The sequence below is a fragment of the Bombyx mandarina genome, chromosome 20, assembly GCF_030267445.1.
Source record: "Bombyx mandarina strain Sakado chromosome 20, ASM3026744v2".
In the NCBI taxonomy this organism is placed as follows: domain Eukaryota; kingdom Metazoa; phylum Arthropoda; class Insecta; order Lepidoptera; family Bombycidae; genus Bombyx; species Bombyx mandarina.
The window spans coordinates 4,801,898-4,823,168 of NC_143226.1; the positions used below are offsets into that span (position 1 = coordinate 4,801,898).

Below are 21,271 nucleotides of genomic sequence, written 5' to 3' on the forward strand. Positions count from 1 at the left end.
AAGCAGCGCTAGAAGCACAGCTAAGTTACTTTTCACTGGGAGGTGGTGGCGTATATAGTAAGCACGTAATAAGATCTTTTTTTCAGCATTATTTCATCTGCATCTTAAAGTCTTCAAATTGGGGTAAACAAATTGCAAACGTTCACTTCATGTCTTAAGGTGAACAGCAATGCGCTTTATAATGTCTACAGTATTTGAAAATCAATTAACATCACGATCTACCCGTCTAAGAAATAAATAAAAACATCAACCGATAACCAATCAACAATTCGTTTAGTGAAAAGACAACAACGCTGTATCTATGATTGCCATCATGGAAACTGTCAGTTCTTTTCGTCGGGCAACCCGTTTGCCTATAGAGACGATAAAAAAAAAACACTATTACTTAATTAGGCTACGATACTATTTCAATATTTTCAATAATGGCCGCTTCCATTACCGAATTAATAGTGTTCGAATTAATAGCTGAATTAATCAGAATTAAGACTAGAGAAGATAAGAATTAGAATTAATAGAATTATAATACCTAAATGGTTCGTATATTAGAAAACACTTACAGAAATAAAACTCTTAATTTATATGAGAACCGATTTTAACAAAATATTCTCCTTAAATTTAAACATAAAATTTTTAACTTAGTTCCTTTTATTATCTACCTGAAATTCAGTATTACGAAGGTATCGGATTTATTTCGAAAAATTACATCTAAGCGTGTCCTCGAACTTTCAATTGTGACAGACCGATAATCATGAAATAATTTTAAGATTAATACACTGCTCCATAATTAAGCGCGAAAACTACTAATCCTATTTCCGCCCACAGATAAGCTATTAATAAATAGATGTTCTATGCTGTCGCGTCTCTGTTGGATAGCTAACTCTAAACAAAAATTTTGGACCAGATACGCTCCATTCTCAACACTTGCCCCACGTTGCCATTCATACAGCCAAAGATAGGCAAGAGTGGCGCAGGATAATCGAAGAGAAAGTTATTAGAAGAGGACACGACCTTCAGCATTATGGAGTATCGACGTAAGCAGGAGGAGATTTGTAAAATGATGAAAATCCGAAGATCCGAAAAATCGAAGGAGTTACCGAAAGCTATAGAATTTACTAGGTGATTCCCTCCACACACATTGAGATATGAACCCTTCAAAACGGAATGCAGGGCGGGTTCATGGCAGAATCAGTTAAGATATTACACAATATATATACTCTAGCACGAATATAAAACACACCACAACAGCGAAGTCTTCAGTTTGCCCAAATGTATTTTTTTTCAACGAAATTCCTCGCTCTATTTGGTCGGAAGCCAAAAGAGTTCCATATGATTAATTTGTTGCGGAAAAGAACTTGATATTTTTCTGACAGAAGCGTCCCGGTTGAGCGGAAATGATGATTGATGATTTTTATTGTTTTTTTTTATTATTTTGTATTTTCATTGATGCTAGATGGCAAATGCATCAAAAATCTGAGGTGCCGATCGATAAGATTCCGGTAAGGAAATGAAATTTATTAATTCACGGTTTTTACGAAAAATGAATATACATAGAATTGTATTGCCTCGTTTTCTCAAGTAAGAACTTTTTCATTCCTTTCGATTAAGATTTAGAGGCGATAAGAGGTAGTCCAAAATGTTTAATTACCGAAAATCTTTCCGGGTCCCTAAAATTCCTAATATTGTGACTTGTGACCGAATTTTATCAGGTTTTACTACTAATGTATCAAGCGATTCAAACCTTACGGTAGGTACGACACCGCTGCCTATTTTTGCCATGAAGAAAATAAACGCTTTCGATGATGTAATAGCCTCTTTACAATACAACTCTTTTCAGAATCTTTGATTGCATATCTCAAAGTGGGTCTCCGAAAGCCATGATCAAAAGTATAATATATTAATACCAAACCGCCCAACTCATCTACTGCATTACGAGTATAACAACACTACGTTATTGAAAAATAGTTAAGTGACAAAATGACGGCCAGAGAAAAAATACACACAGTACGGTACCGTTTAGATAAATCTTACAAATACGCACTGTAGACCAGGTACATACATAGATAAAGTAAATTTATAGATTGTTTGCGGAAGATAAACTTGCCAAATTGAAATGACATTGAGACGTTCGCAGCGGAGACATGACGGAAGTATTTATTATCTGTTATGCAATACACTATGGTAGACTGTTGTTTCTTGCAAATTATTGACGACACACCAGCTCTGAACTTAATATAAAGTTATTACTGGACTTCTTAAGTATTGAGAATTTAAATAGGCTAACAATATATTTAAAGGTTAACAGGGGACATTGACAGGGGAAGATATTTGACCGAGCGAGTGATATTGCTAGGTAGATGCACGGTCAGCCTTTTTAGCCTACCTATTGTCAGTAACCTTGAGGGGTTATATATTATTACATATAAAAAGACTGTGTGATCTTTCATGGCTTCAAAAAACGATCGAAAAACATATATTACGTTACAACGAATGGTTAAAGTACATAATTCGACGCTTGAAAGGCAAACGTGACTAAGCGACAGTAACTGCTTTGTACATAAATGATAGGCAATAACCATATTCGATGCGCAAAAAGATATATTTCTAGGTCTATTAAAATCATTTCAATCCTACAGCTAGATTCGTTAAAATAGAATTTTTTTCAGGTATTTCTCATGTATATTTTAAATTGATTCAACTTTAAATTAGTCTAGGTACTGTAAAGTTCACGCATTGTCGCTTAGTCACGTTTGCCTTTCAAGCGTCGAATTATGATTTCTTTTCTTTCAGTATAAAACAGCAGACATGGATCTAAGAGAGTTCAATGACCCCAATAGGCGTAGCGTCAAAGAATCATATTTGGCGCCAAATTAGCAATTTTTTTTATTTATTAAAGTTTAATTCTAAGGAGTTTTGTTTAAAAACAAATGTATATCGAAAGTCAAGAACATCGCCTTATTTCCTAGTAATTAAGGTTGAGATTTTTTTTTACCTACCTAATGCCAATTAACCTCGAGGGATTATTCTGGCTTCACCGTTATGAAAACGTGAACTCTGAATGCCCGATACACAACTTTGAACACACGAATTCAATTTAAAAATTGTTCCATAAGCTTTTCTTGTTTTTTAAAATATCGAAAAAAAACTCACTTCATGACAACAGTAGTGAAATGTAACGCAAAAGAAGAAATACTATAAAGATTTGTCACGATAAATTCGGAATTAATCCTTTGGATTTGCGTTACTGAAGGCCAGACGCGTGTCATAAAATAAAACAATATTGTGAAGACGATAATGCTAGTTTTTTATAACATATTTCACACGGTAATGTTTTTATTTTATTTATTGCTTAGATGGGTGAACGAGCTCATGGCCCACCTTCTTTAAGTGGTTATCGGAACCCATAGACATCTACAAAGTAAATTCCACCTGATACCACTTGCAAAAAGAGTTCTAAGTCTTGACTTTACAGTACAGTGACTGCTTCATCCTTCAAATCGAAACGCGTGTGGCGGGTAGCCATCATACAACGCAAGATAATTGACAGATGCCTGAATCTCGCTTACGACATTTTCAAGATAAAGCGCATATATACAAGTTCCGAACAACAACCTTCGGACCGTCGGTCTACCGAGCAATATCAACCGCTCGGTGGAAGATCTTCCCTTTCGTGGTATATTCCCAAACGCGTTACTGCTTCACGGCAGATATAGGCAGGGTGGTGGTGGTACCTACGCGTGCGGACTCACAAGACGTGCAATCACCACCACCAGCCAGTAAACATATTTGCAAAAAGACACATATTACATTCTTTGTAGGTTTTTATTCGTGGACTATGGTGGTACCTAAATCAAAATCTCTATAGAAGTCCTAAAGATTTTTTTTACATATCAGAAAAAAATGTTATCACAGAACCCGAAATTTTTATATTCAATCTTGATTGACTGTAAAGTATATTGTTAAAACTAAACAAAAATACATAATTTTTTCAAAGTCATGAGCCTCATTCTACGCTTCTATTATCCTCTTTGCTGGACTCTGTTATGGATTGATCTGTAAAATTAAAAAGGTTACATTAAACAACAACAAAAAAAACCATACTTATCGACTTTTTGGCGGGAACGCGATGACTGAAGCTATGTGTTTTTAATACGCTTTTATTAGCTTCAGACGTATGTATGTTAGTATATAACGGAATCTTTGAACATGATTTTGACCCCCTTCAAAACGTCAGATTAACTCTAAATTTGGTATACTTTTTAAGGACCGATGACAATTCAATATTAAAAAAAATTATTGAAATCCAACTAAAAAATGAAAAATAAATAATAGTTTACAAAACTAACAAAATACGAAATAGAAAATCCAAATAAAAAATTGAAAATAAATTTTTAAATCATTTTTTCTTACACTATTTTTAATTAAAATTTATTTTCTATTTTTTAGTTGGATTTTTTATAAAAGCGTATTTTGTTAGTTTTTTTAAACTATCGTTTCTCAAATAAACTATTATAAACAAAAAAGAAGTTGTCACCGTAGGTATCATTTTCCTCAATCTGAGCCCACTCCTCGATGTGGTGCACGAACTCAACCTCCTTGTAGTTTCCGAAGCCATCACACTCTAAATCGGCACCAGTGCGGCATTTCTCTCGGGCGCAGTCTGCGTTACAATATACAATTATAAAAAAAAAAGATCCAAGACATATAATTGTAACTAAGCCATCTGGCTTCAAATGAGTATACCTTGTATTTTAGGAACTAAAGACCTATCTACTAATACACGTCTAAATATACGCATAAGTATACATAAATGCACAGACTAACAATCGAATATGGAACGCACTCTCCTCCCCCAACCCCCCTCTAATCATTCGATTATTGCCGACATTTTCTTGTGTTCTGTAACCACTTTTATCGTGGCAGTGGAACAGTGAAGTACCCCGCTACGTCCCACATCCAGGTGCTCGGACACTTGATGGCTCATCTTTTCGTGCTCCGACCTCTGGATCATTTTCCATCCACCTAGCCGTTTTTTTCTTTTTTTTCCTACCTATTCTAGTGATCTCAAGGGGTCATGCTAGATTCACCGAACGAATCCACCTTGTGCGTAACTATGAGTCTCTATACGTCAGAGGGTTTTCTTGAAACAAGACTAAAATACTGGAGCATGGGCTTGACTTTTTTTTTTTTTTTTCTGGCCGGGGGCCGAACCTCCTACGAGGTCCCCGCGCCTAGGGGGCGCGCGGGGTATGTGAGACTCAACGATCTGCAGGTGTTGAGAGCAGATCGCGGGCCCAAGGATTTTAGGGCCCACCCACTAAACGACTCCCCTGCACTCTTACACCCGACGTCCGATCTCCGTCCGGGGTCAGAACCCGTTCAGAGTAGGGGGGTTCCCGCGGTCAACACTACAACCAGACACGCGGCGCCACCCCGAGGACGCCCGACCGACGGGTCGTCGAGGCGATAGTCGACGACCAACGACGTCGGTCTCCGCGGTACGGCGGCCCTACCAGGCCGCCCGGGCGGTGCCGCTGGTGTTCCGGGATACCCCGCTGGGCCAGAACCAGCCTGCCGGATCGGAACGCGATACACCGCCGACCGGGTTGCTCTTCAACAGTATGTTCGGCGACGACAGCGACGACGAAAATGCGGACCGCATCGCAGTCCGCAGCCGCCGACGCGCCGTCCCGTCCTCCTGGTGCCAGCGCGCTAGAGTGACGGTAGCGTGCGGCGCAGCCTCAACCCCCTTAGGTAGCCCCGTGACCATCACCGGGAGGAGACTGCCTCCTCATAGGGGCTGGAGCTGGACAAACGCCCTCCTCCGAACCCCGGCTCGACGGCGGCGGCACGGCGCCGAGAGGGAAGAAGAGCTCTCCCTCTCCCGTTCCGCCGCCTCCTTCTGCGAGATGGTGGACTCGCAGAAGTCGAGCATCGCCTGCCAGGACTCGTCGCTGCCGAGCATCGTAGCCACGACGGTCGGAAGCGACAAGTCCGGTCCTATTTTTGCAACGAGGACGCGGCGCTGCTCCGCGAAAGCGGTGCAGTACGCGAGCGTGTGCTCCGCCGTGTCCTCGTTGCAGCCACTGCAGTGGTGGCACTTCGGCGTCGGCTCCCTCCGGGCGACGAGGTGCAGGTAGCGACCGAAACAGCCGTGTCCCGTGAGCACCTGCGTCGCTCGGAAGGTGAGACGTCCTCGGTCGCGATTCACCCAGTCCGAGAGGACCGGGCGGATCGCCTCGACAGTCCGTCGCCCGTAGGCGGGGTCCGCCAGGCGGCGAGACCACGCCTCGAGATGGGCTTGACTTAGTCCAACTTTTTCGTTTGAGGATAGAAACCGAGACAAGACGACGCATCGGAATAACTAAATCCGCTATCGCCCAGTTTAAGCTATGGAACCCACTAGTTAAATCTATCATGTAATATTTAATTGAGTAAATCGAAAAACGGTAGAGATATCGGTGCAATGAGCTTACCGCAATTCATGTTGGAGACCTCAACTCTCGGAACCTTGATCCCTTCGATCATGGTACCGTCCTCAAGGGCGCAGTAGCACACAAAACGGCGACACTGAAAAGAAATGTAAATTCATCAAATACCCCTCACAAGGAAAATAGGTTGTAACTAATCTAGCCATAAATACTGTTACATAAAAACTTTTCTGTTTTTTTTCAGTATTTTTTTAAATTTGCAGTACGCGTTTTTTTTTAAATCTTCATTAAAAAAATGCATTGCATTTGCATTTATAACAGAACTTATGGCTGGATTGTTCAGTAGTCCAACACGTTCATGCGTGCATCACTACATACTATAAAATAAAGTCGCTTTCTCTGTCCCTATATCTGTCTGTCCCTATGTATGCTTAAATCCTTAAAACTACGCAACGGATTTTGATGCGTTTTTTTAATAGATAGAATGATTGAAGAGGAAGGTTTATATGTATAATAAAATCTATTAAATAGTGGAGAAATCAATAATAAATTACAGTTTCCGAAGCGAAGCGAGGGCGGGTCGCTAGTGCTTCACATAAATCTTCATCGAATTATTCTTTCAATTAACATTAATATTTAATCAAGCTTCTTTAACAAATTTAGTTATGTAATCTTAGTTACTTCGGTCACATTTCTCGACGGCAACCAGACAACACCTTGAAAAATTCAATCCGGTCAATTCGATCAACTAACCGCGCCCACCGGACTCTCTGTTACAACCGCCCTAAGGGAACCCGAAAACCGAGCGAAGTGGAAGATGATTGCACAAACAGCCACAAAGGTCTTTTTATTTATTGCTTGGTTGCTATGGTTTTATTTATGGGTGACGAGCTCACAGCCCACCTGGTGTTAAGTGGTTACTGGAGCCCATAGACATCTACAAAGTAAATGCGCCACCCACCTTATAAGTGCTAAGGTCTCAAGTATAGTTACAACGGCTGCCCTACCCTTCAAACCGAAACGCATTACTGCTTCACGGCAAAAATAGGCAGGGTGGTGGTACCTACCCGCGCGGACTCACAAGAGGTCCTACCACCAGTAATAAGGCCTTTCAAGGACACGACTTTCAGCAATGAAATATGCGACTAAGAAGAAGCTATTTGTGTGAGATGGAGCTGTCGCAGTTTTAAAAGCACTGGTAGATAGTTTGGCCCTCCGATTTCTATTTCAGAGGGGTTACTTGAAGGGTGGCAACTAGGAGAGACGGACAGTGTGGTCCGCCAATTGAAACGGTGGCTAGCGTCTCCATAGGCTTCCCGGCTCAATCTCGACGGGGATAAGAGGCTTGCAAAGCATACAATTGAACCTTTTTTTATGATTGAAAGATTACTGGTGGCCCGAAGGCTTTTCCAGTTTCACCAGGGCAAGTGGGCGAGCAAAGGCTCAGCCAGGAGGGGTGGGATTTGCTAACAACTGCCCGAGCGCCTCCGAAGGAGACCTAACAACTCAAGAGCAACTACTTCGCGAATGAATATACTACCGGATCGGAATCGCGACCCGCTGAGAAGATCCGGCGAGAAACTCAGCGGACTGATGCATGGGTTAGGTTGCGCGTCGACCTCTTTGTCGAGTTCGACGAGTACGGTTACCGGGATTCCTCCGCCTGCTCCTATTGGTAGAGCTGAAGGTATCTAATGCAAGAGTTGAATTCTGAGCAGGCTGAACCCTAACATGCCCGCGATACGCGGTGTGTTGATTCATCGATTCAAGCACCGGTCCAGAAATTAGGTTCACCGGTTATAATTTACCTGAACAGCAGCATAGAGCCATAAAGGAGTGCACTGTGGAGCTTCGTAATGCAAGTGGCCGTCGACACCGAACTTCTTCTTGAAATACTTCATTTCTAGTTTGCATGGCTCTGGATAATCGTTATTTGTAATCAGATTAATAAATAAATAAATTGTAAAACAGTTATTGATTAAAAAATTTGCTTTAAATCTATTTATTTCTCGTGTTTCAACAATGAAAGGATAAATCAGAAAAATTCAAGCAACAAAAAACGAAAGGAACGATATTGATTTTTGAAAAAGGTTACCGGCTCAGTAATGCCTAACAGTAGCGACTCAATCAGTACCGCGTACCTACCCGTTCAGGCTAAAAAATATTTTCTACCAACTACAGACCATTAGGTTGACCAAATTCATCATTCAGTTTCCTTCGTCCGTTAAAAGAAGTCTGCACGGTGTGGATATCCTGACACCGGCCTTGCCTGCAAACTAATCCATCGTCACAGCCGGGCTCCAAGAACTCTTCTTCGACCTAATCACAATAGCACTAAATTTCGAAATTGAATAGAATGCTGTTTTATTGCTACATACACTTACAAATCAATCTTACATTCGTTCTTGTTTACACTTGACGGCAGAATTAGGAAGCTGTGAAAAACGTATCAGACTAAAAAGCCCTGCCACCATGAAGCAGATATTTTGTATAAAAATCCTTTTAGCAAGAGTTTTATACTCTTAAAAATAAATAGACGTTTAATATCAGATCGTCCGAGAGCACATTCACTCATGGTAGGGCGCTTACTAAGTTTTACTACTTTTACACACTATATGAACCGCAAAGCAGTAATGCGTTTCAGTTTGAAGAGCGGAAAAGCCGTTGTACTCTATAACTGAGACTTAGAACTCTAGACTTAGACCCGTGCGGAGTCACAAGAAGTCCTACCACCAGTAACAGTCTGTGGCATGGTATGGCGCCGCGGTCCAGTACCCGCTTAAGCACCTGGACCGTGAGTTCGTTCACCCGTCCGATCAGCAAAAAACTACCGCAAAAATCACCTCAATCTCTTTACTTCCGTTGACTTCGTGTAGTGTCTTTTTGAACTCCGCACATTTCTGGTTCAGTTCTGAACACGGAAACACGACAAATTAAAATGAACGAAAGCTTGTATCGGAACTCACTTTGTTTTGTGCAAACTTAAATATGACGTGTCATATAAGTTTCTCATTTACCAATCTTCACCTACAATACGTTTCCAGATATCATTGGTACTGACAATCTCCAACCCCCTTCTTTCCTTTAGTGTTATATAACGCTAGGCAGGTAGTCGGTAGGCAGCGGCTTGGCTCTGCCCCTGGCATTGCTGAAGTCCATGGGCGACGGTAACCGCTCACCATCAGGTGGGCCGTATGCTCGTATGCCTACAAGGGCAATAATAAAAAAAAAACGCCATTCCTCAAATGTTGATTTTTGGGATCACCAAGTCTGATAAACTGTCTAATATTTGTCGTAAGATACGAGCAAACAACCCTGACTACTTCGAGCTACCCCAAAATGTTTCCTTACCTGACCACTGTACTCCTAAGGTACTGGTGTGGTAAGAACACGTATAGATTGCAATTCAGGACAAGCGGCTTTTATTTTATTACTAATGCTTGATTATCCCACTACCCCCTTTTTTTCGGGCAGGGGGCCAAAGCCCATCCGAGGTATCTGCGCCTAGACGATGCGCGGGGTATGTGAGATTTAACGATCTGTAGATGTTTTATACCGACAACAGGCCCAAGAATTTTTAAGCCTTTTTTTAATAAATAAATAAATATATATTTACTAACCATCACGCCACGTTAACTAGTAACTGTTAGCAGTACCTGTAACACAAGTTCTTTACGAACTTAGGTTCGTAAAGAACTTGTGTTACAGGTACCAGATAACGGAAACAAATGTCTTCTCTTGGCGAGATTCGAATCTGCGACCCCCTTGTGTAGTGACCATGTCACTTACCCCTACACTAGACGGCCGATAAACTACTTAACCTAATCCTTCTAACGTCACACTATTCAACTCTATTATGCTGTCACTAACGTTGATAAAAGCTGCACCTTCCGCAGCAGTTACACTCCTCCTTATCGGGCAGGAAAGCGCCGGCAGGGCAATGACTTTCCTGCACCAGGCCATCTTTGCACTGGTAGCCGCGACAAGAGACCGGACAATCTCTGTCACTGCTCGGTGGCTCGTACCGATAGCTTTTACGACTGCTGTTCACCAAAAAAACTTGGGACGAATAAGTGCTTTCTATTGAAGGCAGGAATTCTATGAGGAACTGTGAGGACCTTAAGGTGTCTGCCGCATTTACGTTGTAGATGTCTATGGGTTCCAGTAACCACTTAACACCAGGTGGGCTGTGAGCTCGTCCACCCATCTAAGCAATAAAAAATAAATAAAAATAAACTTCAATTCCATCCTTACGGTTGTTTGTCAAGAGTATCCGATATGTTTACCTCATTTCTCAACTAGGGCGGGGCTTTATATCAATGAACGCTAATAAGCAACCGTAACTTGTATAAGCTTAGCGTATAAGCTGAGCCCATAGCTCTAGTAACCACGTAACACCAGGTGGGCTGTGAGCTCGTCCACTCATCTAAGCAATAAAAAAAAGAAAAAAAAAGAATTATTTTAAGTGATCCCGTTATAACCTTTTTATGAAATACATCTTCCTACTTCTTATTGTCGCTGCTAATTAATCTACAGTTGGTTTTCAGAGATGGTTTCTGGTCACGTACCACGCGGCTGTAATGAATTCCCATGCATGGCATAGCCTGAGCGCTTTGGCATGTACTTTTTCAAATGAATATTTTAAAAATCCTCAGTGGACTACGGCCTGGTTTCGTGAATCGCTAATGCCTTCGACTTATCAGTCGGGTTAGAACGAAGCTAATAAGAGTCAATACGTTATTGACATTGCACTAACTCGAAGGTTTCCGTGGAAACGCTAAACGAATCTGATAAAGTTGATCAAGGAAACCAAAAAAAAGGAAATTCTGTTGTATACTAACAAACTCAGTGTTTCATTCGGCAACGAAGGAACTGTCACAGGTATACCTGAAACAAATATTTTTAAGCAACTTAGATGGGTGGACGAGCTTAAAGCCCACCTAGTGTTAAGTGGTTACTGGAGCCCATAGACATCTACTACGTAAATGCGCCACCCACCTTGAGATATAAGTTCTAAGTTCTCAGTATAGTTACAACGGCTGCCCCGCCCTTCAAACCGAAACGCATTACTGCTTCACGGCAGAAATAGGCGGGGTGGTGGTACCTACCCGTGCGGACTCAGAAGAGATCCTACCACCAGTAAAAGTCGTACCACCAGTCGTACCGTATTGACACATCGGGTTCACGGGGCAGTATTGAATCGCATTTTCATTGTTATATGCCAAATACGATTAGAAAGAATAGATCCACCATTGATCTTTGAATACGAGGGCTGCACTAAAAGTATCGGGAATGGAATATTTCCACTGTTCCTGTCATATTAAAATCTTTTTAATTGAAAACTCCTTGGTTTTAAAAATCGAATACCATTTATTTATTTAAAAAAAGATTCTCGGTCTTGTCACGAGGTTTTGTCAAACTTGTTTAGTCGTTAAGAAAATGGAATTGACTCGAGAAAATTCAAGAGCGATGATTTATTATGACTTTCGAAGTGGTTTAACACAAAAACAGTGTGTTGACCGGATGATTTCTGCATTTGGTGATGAAGTCCCATCCAAAACCACAATTTATCGCTGGTTTGCTGAGTTTCAACGTGGACGTGTCAAGCTCAGTGATGATCCCCGTCAAGGTCGTCCAAAAACTGCAGTCACCCAAGAAAACGTTGATGCTGTGCGTAAGCTGATTGAGGAAGATCGACATGTGACATACCGCGAAATTCAGGTCACTTTAGACATTGGCATGAGTCAAATACAAATAATCTTGCATGAACAATTAGGTGTAAAAAAGTTGTTTTCCCGATGGATACCGCATTCGCTCTGTGAAGAGCAAAAAGCGGCTCGCGTTACTTGGTGCGTCAGAACTCTCGAAAGATTCCACACAGGATCCTCAAATGCTGTATACAACATTGTATCAGGTGCCGAATCCTGGATATACGCGTACGAACCCGAAACAAAAAACCAGTCACGAGTTTGGGTGTTCGAAAATGAGTTAAAGCCAACAAAAATTATTCGTTCACGGAGTGTTGCCAAAAAAATGGTGGCCACGTTTGTATCCAAAACCGGCCATGTTACGACTATTCCTCTTGAGGGACAAAGAACGGTTAATACAGAATGGTATGCTAGCATTTTTTTTCCACAGGTCGTTTCTGAACTCCGTAAAGAGAACTGCAACCGCCGCATCATCCTCCATCACGACAATGCTAGTTCTCACACCGCGCACAGAACAAAAGAGTTTTTAGAGCAAGAAAACATAGAATTATTAGACCATCCGCCGTACAGCCCCGACCTAAGCCCTAATGATTTCTATACTTTCCCTAAAATAAAGAATAAATTGCGTGGACAGAGATTTTCATCACCTGCTCAGAAGCTGTGGACGCCTACAAAACGGCCATTTTGGAGATCCCAACTTCCGAATGGAATGGTTGCTTCAATGATTGGTTCCATCGTATGGAAAAATGTGTCAAATTTCGCGGAGAATACTTCGAAAAGCAATAAATACATTTTTAAATAGTAATGTTGTGTCACTTCGTTAATTCCCGAAATTTTCAGTGCCGCCTAGGTACTTTTGCTCGGAAAAACCACGGTCCAGATTTTGTTGAAACAGGCTATTAGAATTGCTGGGCGACAATCCCAAAAGGAGCAAAGTACAGCATAGGTATCGTTTTTTCGCATTAAAAGTATACAATTTACATAAATATTCGAAATTGAGTTAATTTGCGGAATCATTTGATATCACCAGTATTTTTCTAATAAATACTGTCAAAAGAGCGTAGTTTAGTTTTAGCTTCTTTTTTTTTAGTTTACCTATGCTTTGACTACTATTAACAAAATTAATATATAATTTTATCTTCCTTTAAAATACAGATAATGTAACTGGTAAAAAAAAAGAACGTTGGAAAGATAATTAATATGAAAAATATCACATGTTAAACTTTTACAACACTCTCCTGTAAAATTAGTAAGTTTTGAGATTATACAGTTTTAATGCGAGAAGACGATATGTGGCGTGAACACATAATTCTCAAATATTTAATCTTTGCTCTAATGTATTCTGTGTCAAATATGAAATGTCGCATCTGGGTCGTTTTTAAATTTGGGGCCAAAAGCGAGTTATTTGATTTAATTCTCATAATCTTTATGGAACCCTTATTATAAGTACAGTAAATTTGTTGGCATGACAACAATCAAATAGGTAAAATAATAGGTCGTATATATATAATCAATATCAATCAATCATATATAAATATCATATATATATAAATATATAAATCAAAAATATATTATTAATATCAATCAATCATAATAGGTCGTATCGTATAATCCAATAGGTCGTAAAATCAAATAGGTTACTCTTCTAAATTAATGCAGTGTATCACTGTACTTAGCAATAAACTGTTATATCTCTATCGGTTTTCTTAATTAATCCAGTACAGGACAGAGAATACAATAATTAATAAATATGAATTAAAAATAGTGTAAGAAAAAATGATTTTATTGTAAAAAAAGCGATATTTTATGAACACATATGAGTAGAAGGGTTATTTTGAAAATATCTGAAAAGAACCCTACCCTTTTTCAACTATTATTTATTTTTTATATTATTAGTTGAATTTAAATTTTTTCAATTTCTACTTTTTCAATATTTTTTTAAATATTGAATTGTCATCGGTCCTTAATAAGTATACCAAATTTCGAGTTAATCCGACGTTTTGAAGTGGATCAAAATCATGTTTAAAGATTCCGTTACATACTAACATACATACGTCTGAAGCTAATAAAAGCGTATTAAGAGTGGGGACATTTGAGAGCGAACTGTAGTACCTCTGAATGCTATTGTTTTTTATGGATTCTCATTGACGTCAACAACGTTGTAATGAAATAAACGGTTAACAGGTAAACGAGTTTGCTTTTCTGCTTCGCCAGGCGTGAGTGACGACGGACGACCCAGATGATGACGTAAATTTTTGCAAAAACATATCCAGAGCATCAGTCCGTCTTTTGCAACTTTTTCTTAAAGCGCTCTGAAGCGTGATACGGGTCTTTCATTTGGCGATTTTCTGATTCGGCGTTTTACAGATATAACGGTACAGCTTTGTGGATAAATCATGGAATATGAAAATGCTTAGGAATCACCATTACATTACAAGGACGGGCTAATGATTGCGAATTAATAATGATGATGATATGATATGGTTGACAGGGTTAACGCAGAACTGGTTTACTGGTGGTAGAACCTCTTGTGAGTCCACACGGGTAGTTACCACCACCCTGCCTATTTCTGCCGTGAAGCAGTAATGCGTTTCGGTTTGAAGAGTGGGGCAGCCGTTGTAACTATACTGAGAAGAGTGAGACCTTAGAACTTATATTTCAAGGTGGGTGGCGCATTTACGTTGTAGATGTCTATGTGCTCCAGTAACACTTAACACCAGGTGGGCTGTGAGCTCGTCCACCCAGCTAAGCAATTAAAAAAAAGAGCATATTACATCCATCCCGCGCGGGCTGATAGATAAACAGATATCCTGATACTTAAATTTGGGGGGGGGGGAATTTAAACGATTTTCAATATAAAAAACCCCATCTAAGATCGATAAAGCAACACGTACATCGCCTCAAGGTTTTATCACAACGCAACGCCCGAAGTTCTTGCTCCGGATGGCCCCAGTATGGATTGCAACCAGCCCTGAAATCTAAAAGCAGATATAATTCAAACTACTGTAAATCGTTAATAATTCCTTTTATAAATTATTTCCTGCGAATCGATTACTTCAAGGCTTTTCGTGGTCACGGACGAAATTCGTCCGTATAAGTAGTCTTTATCCATGTCTACGAATTAGCAAGACAATGAATAACAATATTAAAAGCAGATTAAAATAAAAATATTACAAATCATAGTCAAAAAGATACATACGGTCACCACGTCAAGTTAATTGAATACTTCAATTTCATTGACATCCCATCCTTACCGTTGTTTGTCAAGAGTATCTCATATAATAGGTTGTTCGGAAAGTAATTCATTTTTTTCCCGACAGAGGATTTAATTGTATTTTTTTGCACCCAACTTCACATTTAAGACGTATCATTTTTATAGGCTTTGTGAGCTCATAGGTATATCAAGGCTTGTGTGTGAAAAAATCCAGTTAATTCTACGGAGTAGTTTTTGGTTGGTGCCCTTTTAAATAGGAAGCGCGATAAGCAGCATTTTCGACATATCTTACTGTTTTACTACAGAAAGAGTAACAATGCTGTTCAAGTCAGAAATAAATTGACCGATGTGAATGGAGAAGGTGTGTTGACAGTACGCCAGTGCCAGAACAAAACAAAAATTATCAAATTCAACAGTTTATGGCCACCTGAAAAGCCTGGGATTATTCTCGAAGGTCGATGTATGTGCTCATTTCCACAAAAACGAAATTACTTTCCGAACAACCCAATATTTACCTCATTTCTCAAGTTGGGCGGAGCGTTATATTAATGTAATAACGCTAATAGCCAACCGTAACTTGATAGCTACATATAGCTTATAGTTTAAGTATATGGCTCTTTTTTATACATAAATAAAATAACTTCTTCAGCCCGTTTCCACCCTATTTTGAATGTAGGTCGTCAAATGCACATTCTTTTCGGTCTCTTGCCCCCCTAGTAGGGTAGGTATGGATGCGAAAGGCAACAAAATATCAATGTTTCTCAACCATTGGGTCTCTATCCCTGAAGGGGCTTATTTTAAGAATCTCTGGGACAAAGTATTGTTGGAAAAAAAATTAGATTCATTAAAAAAAAGGAATGTTACAACTATTTTTAGATTAATTAGGAACACTAAAATAATGATGACCAAAGTTTCCTTATACAATATATAGAAAGAAATAAATCTAATTAGTATATACACACGAACATAAGACCGATTTTATAACATTAACTACTCCCGATAATAAACTTTGAGAGGAAAGAGAATCTCACCTATCGACGTGACCGGTAGAAACTCTTCGGTGTCAAAATTGTACTCGTCTTCAAGGCATGACTGGTCTAGCTCTACAAAAAAAAACAGTGGTTAATCTTTGGAATGCCTCGGCAAATGCGAGAAGCAATTGCTGTGTGCTTAGTGCGAGTTTTTTAACGTTCTCGATAGAGTAAAAGTTCGGATCGGGAGGATCCGTAATGACTTGTTTAGGGCAAAGAGTCACGAAGTCCTTTTAAGGACACGACCTTCGGCAATAAAGTATGCGACTCGGAGGAAACAGAGTAATTGCTGCTAGGTAACATCGTAGATGGGGTAGGAAAATCCCGTCTAATCCTGGCGCGAAGCCTAAGAGCCCGTTCACACATGGTCTCCGTTTTACTGGTCCGTTTTGTCGAATACGCTTTTTTTCATCGATGGAGCATGGAGTTGTATGAGCGCCTTCACATATGGTACAGTATTCAGTGTGCTTAGTGCGAGTTTTTTAACGTTCTCGATAGCGTAAAAGTTAACTCAACTTAGTATGGAGTTGGAACGTTTGCCTACGTTTGCCGCTAGGGGCGCTGCTCCAACTCTATATAGATTTAAATTAACGTTTACGCTAAACGTTCGCACTAAGCACACATCCAGGGGAGGGGGTGTTACCAGCCCTCCTACGGCTCAGCACCAGGTCGCGCGGGTGGCGAAACTCCTGTCGAGGTTACGCCGTGTCTAAACTAATATTAAATTGATATCAAAAGAAATTTTTTCAATCAAACCTCTATAGAAAATACATTCGTCACAGCATCTGCACTGGGAATAGTCAGAGGGAACGAACATCGCTCGCCATTTTCCGTATTTCCTATCACAGTATGTTCTGTACTCTTTCTCTTGTACTCTTCTTTCCCTTCAAGAAAGACAGATTTGTGAAAGCTTATTTGCCATTAGTGCGCGTGTTTTCTTTCGGAATCGGTAGTAATTAAGTAGCAATATATTTTTAAGTTCTAGCACCCTATTCTCGTTGTGTTCATAGCTGTATAAGACAAAAGAGCGTGACGAATTGTAAGTGTAACTTATAGTCACTGGCAACATTCTCTACGCACAGCGTTTAGTCTGTGGTAGCGAGATAAAAAGCCCGCCAAAACTAAAACATGTAAACACTATTTAAGATTTTAATTATAAATTATTTTATATTACATCGGTAGGCAGCGGCCTGGCTCTGACCCTGGCATTGCTGAGGTCCATGGACGACGGTAACCACTCACCATCGGGTGGGCCGTATGCTCGTCTGCCTTAAAGGGCAAAAAAAAACATTATTAACATTAAATACACCTACATAGCAATTGCGTTTTTTAATTAAAAATCGAAATGTATACAGTACATCGACACCCTCAAACCGAAACTCCAATTAGAATTACTTACTTGCATGAATCCCTAAACAGCTCACACTCGGTATGGTTGTTGAAATGTGGACATTGCGGACATATTTGATAGTCTGTATAGAAAAAAAAAAACAATTGAAAATGTTTTAAAATGTTTTAAAATGATGAATACACCGTAATAGCGTATTGTAAGTTTGCTAATTACCAGTGCCTTTGATATTTCTGCATGCAATCATATGTTTCATTTTGAAGGGACAGGTCGTGATACAAGAAATGTTTAAGCTTGTTCGAGGAATTGGTTGAGATGGTACTTGCATCTCGTTTTTACCACGCACCACTTGCCACCGGAATAGAAGTTCATCCATACTACCTGGAGCCATTGCATAGTGCGTTTTTAGATATCTTTTTTGCCGTACCATCCGGCTTTGGAATGAGCTCCCCTCCGCGGTGTTTCCAGAGGGCTATGACATGTCCTTCTTCATACGAGGCTTCTGGAGAGTATTAAACGGTAGTCAGCGGCTTGACTCTGCCCCGGCATTGCTAAGCGACGGTAACCGCTCACCATCAGGTAGGCCATATGCTCGTCTGCCTTTATGGCAATAAAATAAAAAGCTTAATTACTTATCTTAAGGTTGGTTATTCGTTGTAATATCGATACCGGTAAAGCCTAAACATCAGGACACCAGTACTAAAAAAAAACAGACTTACCATAAGTACTCCTACAGACTGGCCTGACATTTCTAGCACTGGGTATGTTGACGACACTACTTAAAGGACTAGCTTCGCATGTCTTGTAGTCCACATCCAGCTCATTGGTACGGACCAGTTCAAGAATCTCCGTCTCCCGCCAGTATTCACTTGTATCTTTGTCCCTTTCCACCAGCATTATGAAGGGAAGGTACTAAAATGATATGATTATAATTTTCCACAGACCGCGCAGGGAAATGAAGAGTCAACAGTGACTCCAGTTATCATTATGCTGCTGGGCATGTTTCTATCACGTAAGAATACCTTCGCTCCTTGCAGGATGACCGCAATCTGCTGCATGATATTTGGAGCAACACGTTGGGCTATGTTCCTTATACCAATTCAATTTCAAGGTCTCTAGATTCTCTAAGCAGAGGCCTGACCTCTGAGAGAGATGGCGCAAGACTGCCCTTCTCATACCTAATAAACAGGCAGAATGACGATATGAGAGAGAGAGAGGAATGAGCGTTGAGATGACGCTGTGCCGACTCCCAGTGGGAAAAGGTGGAGACAAAGAAGAAGAAGATAGTGGCCACAACCCTTGCGGCGCGTAGAGTATTGCCACTACTCCATTCAGTATAGGACTTAGGGGGTGATTATAGGATGATGACCGAATAATTAACCGATAATACTATTATAAGGAATAATAGAGAAGACGTAATTTTCAAATTGATATTGTCTGACCGATTTGTTTGATAATGAAATAAGTAGCCTTATTAATAGACCAAAAAAACCTAACAGCTAAATGTCCACGAATGTAAGCGCAGCCCCTAATCGATTAAGGTTATTATAACAGTTATAAAAGATATTCACTTTCAATTCTCTAGTTGTTTTGTTACTCAACACTTTCTTCGGATTTAACGTCAATACAGGCACCGTATTCTTACCCATTACTTCTATGATGCACGAGCATAATAAATGAAACAGAAGAATTATATCCAGCATTTTGGTTTCACGGCAAATCATTATAGTACGACCAACAAGAAGTGACACATCTGACAGAATTAAAAACTAAGACGAATCGGCCAGTTGTGAAAAAGTTATTTCACAAGGTACCGTCGTCAAAAGACAAAATATAAAACCCTTATTTTTTTGGGTGTTAGAGCGTATTAAGACCCTAAACGGACAGGTACCATAATCCTGCCTATTTTTGCTGGGAAGCAGTCTATGAATCTGAAAATTCATACAGCGATTTAATAATACAAATATGGAGGGTAGAAATACAGAGCTCAATGTCTGCATTTCAAAAATATCGGTCGAAAAGCGACACTTAGTGAGAAGCCACAATAGCATGTGATGTAATTTCAAATATAGTACATTGAGTTATTAAATAAATTAAAGTTTCCCACTATGCGAACACACTTTGTTTACAGTTTCTGCATTCATGTCACCCCGCTTGATAGCTTGCTACGCTGGGGCTCTTTTGGTCAATTTTAGAATTGTCATTTGTTGCTCACATCTGGACACATTTTCTACTTAGATGGGTGGACGAGCTTACGGCCTATCCGGCATTAAGTGGTCACCGGATCCACTAAACACCAACAATGTAAATTGCGCCACATACCTTGCGACGGGAGTTCTAAATCTTGGCTTTACAGTACAACGGCTGCCCCACTCTTCAAACCGACACGCATTACTGCTTTTACTACTGGTCATGCTGAGAGACTCTCTCTCTGTGTAGTCAGTCATTAGGCCCTTACAAGTTTTTATAACTAAATATCATGAAACATTTTTAAATTACACGGGAAAAAGCTTACGTCATTTCCCTAAACGACTCGATGCAAAAGAATTGTCGATACATTACTTCGCTGGTATGTCAAACTGAAATAAGCCAAAAAAAAAACACAAAAATCCGTGAGCAATTTCTATATTTATCTATTTATCTATATAACCTAAATAGCTAGGTACAAATTGAAAAAAAAACAGTACAAATTTTAACCTCCATTACGTTATTATATAATTTGTTTTAAATCTAAAATACGTGAGCAACTGTTTTTAGTACTATTATTGTATTAGTAATTCGATTAAAATTCAAGTTAACGTGTAAAACTTTCCGCGTATTTATCAGTATATAGATACGCATATCATAAAAAAAACAATTGAATAAAACTAAGGCACACCATAGACCAAATAAATTTGACAGCCGTCAACCTGACATACGTCATTGTGACATATGGTAACACACACGTGCGTTTAAATCATGTTTCTCAATGTTTACAGTGGAAAATAAAGACAATTTCAAAGAAAACTATTTTAGGCAAACGTGGACGCACAAGACCACGTGAAATTCTATACATTTTATTAAACTAGTCTAACTGGCGGTCTTTGCGCTTTATTATCTGTGAACCTACTTATATCTGTAGAATTAATCAGTGTGCTTAGTGCGAGTTTTTTAACGTCCTAGATAGCGTAAAAGTAACTCAAATTTGTATGCAGTTGGAACAGCGCCCCTAGCGGCAAACGGACGCAAACTATCCCATTCCATACAAATTTGATTTAACTTTTACGCTATCGAGAACGTTAAAAAACTCGCACTAAGCGCACAGACATCGAACGGTGTGTGTGTGTGTGTGTGTGACATTGTACGGAGTGTAACTAACGATCTAATTTAGATCCTACTAAGTTTATTAATAAGTTATTACCTTTAGATAAATTGGCAGTGTTTTGACAATGTATTTTGTTTATTCAGTTTTAATATTTTAATATACAAGACTAACGACAGATTTCATGATGTTATTCGTGATCCTTTCAATTTTGTGGACCATAGATAATATTTACATATTC

The 21,271-nt window shown here is 39.6% G+C and overlaps 1 protein-coding gene across 1 annotated transcript; it reads right to left on the bottom strand.

The window, feature by feature from the left end:
• Positions 1 to 3,943: 3,943 nt before the first annotated feature.
• On the bottom strand, positions 3,944 to 19,432 carry LOC114247912 (uncharacterized). Its single transcript, XM_089735997.1, has 14 exons — positions 19,301 to 19,432; positions 18,449 to 18,641; positions 17,781 to 17,853; positions 17,138 to 17,265; positions 16,382 to 16,453; positions 15,031 to 15,114; positions 11,270 to 11,315; positions 10,299 to 10,471; positions 9,272 to 9,339; positions 8,612 to 8,747; positions 8,237 to 8,346; positions 6,474 to 6,567; positions 4,532 to 4,657; positions 3,944 to 4,050 (listed from the first exon to the last, which is right to left on the bottom strand). The coding sequence occupies exons 1-14, from the start codon at positions 19,430 to 19,432 to the stop codon at positions 4,001 to 4,003; spliced, it is 1,485 nt and encodes a 494-aa protein (XP_089592123.1). The 3' UTR covers positions 3,944 to 4,000.
• Positions 19,433 to 21,271: the final 1,839 nt, after the last annotated feature.